At 40.3% G+C, this 7,513-nt stretch overlaps 1 protein-coding gene across 4 annotated transcripts in view; it reads left to right on the top strand.

Annotated features, from left to right (window-relative positions):
- Window positions 1-1,742: 1,742 nt before the first annotated feature.
- The window catches only part of ano2b (anoctamin 2b), a 124,968-nt gene continuing 119,197 nt past the window's right edge, over window positions 1,743-7,513 (top strand). For 3 of the 4 annotated variants that reach the window (XM_088646438.1, XM_088646435.1, XM_088646434.1), the window contains exons 1-2: window positions 1,744-2,151; window positions 5,283-5,455. In XM_088646438.1, the coding sequence (XP_088502564.1) occupies window positions 1,995-2,151; window positions 5,283-5,455 (330 nt within the window). In that variant the 5' untranslated portion in view covers window positions 1,744-1,994. Of the gene's footprint in view, window positions 2,152-5,282; window positions 5,456-7,513 lie in introns of all 4 variants that reach the window. The other variant, XM_088646436.1, reaches the window with a different exon arrangement.

Below are 7,513 nucleotides of genomic sequence, written 5' to 3'. Positions count from 1 at the left end.
AACGACAGTCTAAAAATAAATAAAACACATACTGTATAATCTGTCTACGGGAAACAATCACACTTATCTTCTCGTGTTTCTGGTAATATTTAAAGGGATGTCGATTTTGCAGTAAATTAAATGAGAATTAGTGTGCTGTCTGTCCCTAATCCCTCCTAGACAGAGTCGGGTGAGCTATACCTGTATACTGTATGTTTTTTTCCCTATTTTCCCCTTTCTGCCATGACTTCAAGAAAAAACAACATTGCCATTCTCAAATGCTTCCCCTAACCTGAGCTCAGTAGACAATCTGTAGGATCAACTTTCGATGACAACACCAGCCACCCTGCCATTGTCTATTTGCTGCTGTATGCGTGGAACAGTGGTTAGTATTACTGCCTTGCAGAACTGGGGCCCTTCTGCGTGGAGGCTGCATGTTCTCCCCATGTTCATGAGGGTTTCCTTCGGGTGCTCTAGTTTTCTCCCACAATCCAAAGACATGCTGGCAGGTTAACTGGCTTCTGGGAAAATTGGCCCTGGCCAACAAACTGTTCGTTTGCGTGTTTGTGTCTGTGTGTGCCCTTGCGTGGACTGGCGTCCTGCCCAGGGTGTACCCTGCCTGGCACCTGTTGCTAGCCGAGACAGACTCCAGCTCCCCCATGACCCTGAAATGTCTTAAGTTGTTCGAAAAATAGCTGGAGGGACGCATCTTCGCCGATTGTGATTGGTGTCCCTTTAAAAACATTGATTAAGTCCATCAGACCTGAGTGCTGCCGCGTCTATTCTTTATGAATATACTGTACTGTATGTCCTACACTTACGTTACAATGTAACAATGTTACAACGAATCCCCTTTGCATCAGCGATCTAGTTATTTTCCGTAATCAAACTTAAACCTTTTTTTAAAAAAAAAACAAAAGTATCTGTAAATTGATTCCAAATAGAGAGAGTTAAATGAACTCCGTTTCTTTAGTGAAGACTATTGAGCAAATAATTAGAAAGTAAGATAATTTGCTCGGTTTGTGAGACAACTTCATCACCACCTGGCTACGGTTTTATAAATTCGAACAAACTCCACCGAGAGCCGTGTCCGATTTGCACAACTCCATCTACCGTTCTGCTAGGAGGGAGGGAATCAATATACTGGGGACATCAGTAACATTACGCAACAAATACGAAGCTTCTTTATACTGATTAATATAAAAAAATATATATACTTAACCCCCCAACCTACCTAAATAAACACGGTTTCTCACAAAGCATGCCCTATCCCACCTGTTTTTCTGTACGTTTATAGGCATTTTAAAACAGCAATTTAGAATCGGTTATACTCTTTTAATAAAACGTCCGCTGTCTCTCGGTATTGAAAATCAGCATTTTGCGTGCATTGCATCAAGTTAGTTTAGCAAATTTTAGAAATGGCATTCATCCGAGCGAGTCGCAGAATTTGAGCAATACTGCACCGGTAAAGCTCCTGCTTTTTAAAGGCTCTTTGCATTTAATTGTTCCCTCGATTACAAAATAAAAGGCTTGAATATTTCATTGGCGGGATATATTTGCCAGATGAACGTAACCTGAGACAATGGAGAACAATATAAAGAGGTGAGGTGACTCCAGTTCAAAGATGGTCGGGTCAGCTCACGCGTAAATATGAAATGATATGATACTTACAGTTAAGCGAAAAGTTCAAGTTGGTTTTTTTTTTTAAAAAAACGCATTGAAACATAAAAGTTACTGCTCTGTGAATTTAAAAATCTTCGCAGACCCGCTTCATAAGGACTTTAGGCACCACAACCGCTAACGAGCTGCTTAATTGCTTAAAAAGGCAACCTGAAACTCTTTATCGCCTAATTTTTTTCTTTGTCAATGCAAGCTCTGGACAGCCCACTTGTGCCACTCCACTCGGAATAAATGAGGAAAATTACAGCGGATGGAGGAGTCTGTCTCTCGTGATTAAAGAGGCAGAAGGCCAATTAGCCGAAGTTTGCCTTGTCTAAAGCCCTTTCAAAGCAGAGATGGAATTAGCTGCCAGGGCTGTCCGCAAATTAAGCCATTGCAGACCGAGGAGCAGACTGTACATAGTTACAACACAGCCACATCCTATTACAGGCTTCTCCGCTTCCAGACCTGCGACCCTCCGCACCATGGAAGACAGTTTGCCCCCGGCCAGCGGTAAGTGGGTCATTCTTGAGAAAATTCGGCCGGTGTCGAGTAATTTAAGCGGTTTCTTCGGGAGTTGAAACCTTTCTGAACGTGCGTCTCCATACGCGGAGTCTATCCCTGGCTGGAATCGATTTGGAAAAAAGTACTTGCAAACGGACGATTAACAGATACTACTGTGTGCTTTGTCTCTAATCTACTTGCCTCAAATTTTATAAACTTTTTCCCCCCTGTTTGCTGCCGAGGAGGGCATTTAAATTCGCTTGGCTTTAAAGGCGCATGCACAGTTTTTGCCTTTGGTTTTTGAAACGGAATAATGAAGAGATGAGAACGAAACGAAGACCACGTTACGTGGATTAGAACACGCAAATTACACTTAATATAATTAGCAAAATGCTAATCTGAGCTATTTTGAGACTGTTATACTGCTTACAGTAGGAAACAGTAATGGCGTGTAAGGGTAGTTGGTGTGTTTTCTGTTTTATTTGTCTTTATTTGATCTGTCACAAACCCCGGAATTTTTAGTTAAATGCAATTCTGGGAGATGCGATAATTGCTTGTATGTTTGGATTTCTGTGCGATACTTTGCATTAGGAATTCAAGAGCTCTTGCTGTTCTTCTTATGATTAATTTAGGTGCCGCTTTTATCCAAAGCGACTTTCATTGCACTCCTGTTAGTTCAAATACTTTTTTGTCAAAACAATTTTGATTTTTTTTTTACGTTTTTAATAGACACGGATATATTTCTTTAAACACATTAGAACGCAGTTTCATTGTGTACGTCAAAGGCAGGGGCTTTTGATTTTTTTTTTTATTCAGTTCAAGGAATTTCAGCGATTAAAAATAACATTAGTGATCTACTATATGTGCCATAGGATATACAGTACAGGGTATGTGAATACGAAAGATAGGTTTAGTATTTACATTCAGGATACATAGCGTAAAATGCATCTACACTGACTAATGGAATTAGAGTCACTGTAAACTTTAGGTGGCACAGTTTTCAGCACTAGTAGTAGCTGATATGCCGAGCGCATCAATTGTTGGGGTGCAGTCTGTGTGGAGTTTGCATGTTCTCTTCAGGTTTGCGTGGGTTTCCTCCAGTTTCCTCCCACAGTTCCAGTACATACAGTACTGATACCTGTAGGTCAATTGGCTTCTGTAGAAATTGGCTCTGGTGTGAGTGTTTGTGTCTGTGTGTGCCTTGCGATGGACTGGCGTCTGGGGTGTACCCTGCCATGTGCCTGTTGCATGCTAGGATAGGCTCCAGCTCCTCTGTGCCCCTGTGCTGGATGAAGTGGTTTCGGAAAACTTCGGTGGAGCACAAAAACGAAAAGGCAATGAATACTGATTTCAGGAAAAATGTTGAGGCCCTCCTGGAAAACAGTGCAACCAGAGAATGTTTGGCCAAGGTTTACAGAAAACTTCCCGCAAGCAAAGATTTCCTGTTGCCAGTCAAGATTACATACCACAGTACGCAAGGTGTCCTAATATACACATTTAGGTGTGCCTCACTCAAATCTCGTGTTTATTCTGGTTGCAGTGTCCTGCGCCAGTCTTCTGTCAACTCATCCTGTAACACTAGCAGGCTGTGTAAGGACATCAGTTTCAAAACCTCTTGTCCCTCTCTCTGACTTCAATTATTTAGGTTGGGGTTTGCTCCTTGCGTTTACCATCAGCTTGTTCAAAAACCACCCCGTAACTCCTAGCTCACCTTCCTGAGCGCACTGCTGGATGCTGCTGAATTAAGTAATATTGCTCCTTAACAAGTGTACCTTCTGTCTTGATCTGTCTAATCTGGTTTGATTTGATTTAATTCCATTTGCTTTCCTGTTTTGGCTTCTGCCCCCAATCTGGGGGAGGGGGAATGTTCATTTGTAAATACATTCAGGTCAGTGCTGTGGCCCCCTGTCGGCCTTTTGGACCTGCCTGTATGATGAGCCCCCTGTCTCAGCTGTGTGACGCTGAGCCAGTGATGCTACTGCATACTGATGCTTCTCTTGCTGATGCTACAAGTTTTGCAGGCTCACCTGAGCCTGAAAACCCTAGGGTTCACAGTGCCTAGGCATGAAACGTACACCCTACCTCCGCAGTACTTGACCATTTGCACATCACTGCTCGGGGAACCCCAGTGACAGTCGGCTAATGACTTTGACTTGGCTTGGGCCAGAGACATCTATGCTACAGTGTTGCTGGCTGAGCCATACAGTACTTCCCCTGAGTCTTGTGTGCTCACTGCTCGTGTTGTTTGTGCACCAGTAAAAACAACCCCATCCCTTCAGGCCGGCAGACAACATTTTTGCCAAACTACTGTAGGTTCTTTTGCCTCTCAAATTCTTTTTCCTCTCGCGGCTCTGAAGTTCAAAGGATTGTTGCATTCATCCCTTATGGTCTCCTTAAAACTCTTCTGATCAGCTTCTTTTTTTTTTAGTTGAATTTCTGTTTTAAGTATTTACAAGGGGTGGGTCTGATGATCACACATTTTAATAGGCACGACTCTGCCCACAAACCTGCATGTTGCTGTTGTGGAAATATTAAGTTGGCAGCAAAGCTGAATACGGTAAGGAAACAATCGATCGGGGAAATTTGAAACAGTCAGCCCTTTTTATTAAAAGAGTTTTCTTGATCTCTTGTGGTTATGGGCTTCACTTCTTGCAGTTCTTGGGTTTAAGTGCTTTAAATCACACAAAATCAGTTAAAAAACTGTTATTGGTATTCGGAGAAGGACATGTTTATTTGGAATAAAAAAGTCCGGTACCAAGCATATTATTTTTCATATGGATAAACTGTCCCAAACTCTTCTCTAATTAATCTAATATGGTTTACAGTTTGTTTAAACCATGATTGGGGGGGAAATAGTGTGATGTAGAAAAACACACTATTTGGTCTTTGTTAGTTGATTTAACCATTTATTTCTGTTTTTTCATCCTTTTTTTTAAAAACATGCTCTCTTTTACATCGTTCATTCTTGTCAATTTTAACTTGAAAGTTACAGTAAGTTCCTGGCTGTAGCTGTCCAAGGTACTGAATTCACAATGAACTACTGTACTGTATGTTTTGCCCATTTTTGGAAGTTCCTGTACCTTTTAAAATGTAAAATTAAAAGAAAAAGACTAATGTTCTGCTTTTTTTTTTTCCCGCAGATACTCCAAACACACGAGTGGAATGTGTAAAACCATCGACGGCAGTCAGTGAGTCGTCTTCAATTCACAGCGACCGCTTCCTTTCTGTCCCACGGGAGTTTTCCGAGCTGGATCTCCACACGGTCAATGGTGCTTTCAACCCTTCTGACTACTTTGAGGACCAGAATGAAGCTGTATGTATGGCCCCTGATATGTCTATATTGAGTGGAGGAAGAGAACCAGATTCACGTCATAAAAAATTATAGACAGAAGTTGAAATGTGCAAGCAACGGTTCAGAGCCATTTCTGGGATTACAGTACAGAGTATATTGCATTTTTCTGTTCCCTTATATTTGGAAAGGCTTTGGAATGGTTTGTGTATTTTTCAATCTTCCCTATATTTACATACTTTATGCTATTTCCTTTAACAATGTAGAGTCTGCTACTCACCCTTGCAGCAGTATTTATTTTGAAATGGAGCAGAGAGATTCCCAGAAAAAGCAATGCAGTCCAATCCACTCCTGTTGAGTGTTGCTGACTTGGAATAATTCTTACCTTATACATGTTTATTTGGGTTTGGAACATGACATTAGACTGTCTGTTGAAATACTCTAATCTTTTTGTACTGAAGAAACCACAACCAAAGAAATCCTTAGATCGGAGAATTTTCTGCTCAAATGTTTTCTCAGTATTTCAATCAACGCATCAACTGATGAGTATCTCTATGAGTGCATATCACTGTTTGTGTAACAGAGCACTTATGCATCTGATGCGCTTATACAAATATTAAAAATACAATCACATTTCTTCCATAGAAATATATATATATATATGTATGTAGAGTTATTATAAATGTGCAGTGCGTTGCTTAACCAACCAGAGCAGTCAAACAAGTAGCTTACTTTGGGCCATTAACTGACTTGAAATTTCATTATAGAATTAATTGTTTCCTGAAGTGCTTCAAAGCTCTTGCTGTATGTCCTGCGCTTTCCCTCCTTCATAAATAAGCGCCAAGCAGTTGCTTAATTGTCAGCTCTGTTGCCACACTCTTTTGAATTAACTACTTTGATAATAGAAATGGATTGTTAGTGCTAAATAAAAAAAAGACCTTTTCCGCTAGCTGCAAAATCTTTTCAGTCTTTTTGTATTTCCACAATTTTTTTGTGTACTGAAGATGCCTTTATATCTGTATGTAGAGTTATTATAAATGATTATATATGATTTATATTGATTGAACATGTATATGTATTCACCACATTTATAAGGTTTTGATCCTTCAGTTCTTTCTCACTAAAAAGCAGTAGTTCACATCAGACATGAAAATAATTAAACGTATTACATATTGCACAGAGTGCTGAAGTTCTGCACCCCATACAAATACTGTAAGAGGTGGTCAATTGGCCTTTCTAATGTGATTGGTAGCTAATTTATCCTATCCATTTTTTTGGAATAAGCCAGGCTTGTTCCATACTCCTGCAACCTTTGTGTAAAGAAGTGCCTCTTGTTCTTGGTAGGACAGTACAGTATGTGCACTTCCATAAAGATTCCACTTGTGCTCTCTGGTTCCCGTTTCACTGTTCTTTGTGAAGACGTTCACTGTTGGATTTCCAGTGCTTTTTTGAGGTGTTTTTTTATTTTACTCTTAAAAAAAAAATAATCTCTCAATGTTAACAGCCGTTAGAGGGCGTGGCAGGTGGGGAGAGTTTTGGTATCTGGGAATCTTCTGCGCACGCAGCAGAGAGGGTGGTTTAAAAATGTCACACCGTACTGACGTGCTGAAGGTTTTCTTTCCGATACAATCTTCACTACTCCAGAAACCTTCATCTGTGTTTTGTTGACTTAATCAAACATGCACTACGTCGTGATTCACAAAATAGAAGCAACTTTACAGGAAAGTGCTAGAATATACGATTGCGAAGGCGCAAGAATTGCGCAAATGTCAAGCAATTCAGACAATATACTCTTCTGCAATATACTGTATAAGCCGCCAAGGCATAATTCAAAATAATTCGTATCAGACATTTCCAGAATTGTACGTTGAAGGTATGTTTGCTGTGTTCTTCGCGTTATGTGCAGTATCTGTTCTGGGTTCCTTGTGTGAGTTTCGGAAACTGAGACACTGCAGCTCTAAAAAAATGGAGGAAATTGCAATCTCGGTATCGAAGGTCTTTCTTTTCATTTCAATTTAACAGAAATAATGAATATATATATACTCATTGGAAATCTGGTTTAAGATATAAGGGCCTTTATGA

The sequence above is a fragment of the Lepisosteus platostomus genome, chromosome 9 (genome assembly GCF_059453375.1).
Source record: "Lepisosteus platostomus isolate fLepPlt1 chromosome 9, fLepPlt1.hap1, whole genome shotgun sequence".
Classification (NCBI taxonomy): Eukaryota; Metazoa; Chordata; class Actinopteri; order Semionotiformes; family Lepisosteidae; genus Lepisosteus; species Lepisosteus platostomus.
Note: the sequence above shows the minus strand (reverse complement) of the source record. Positions and strands in the feature narration are given on the sequence as shown.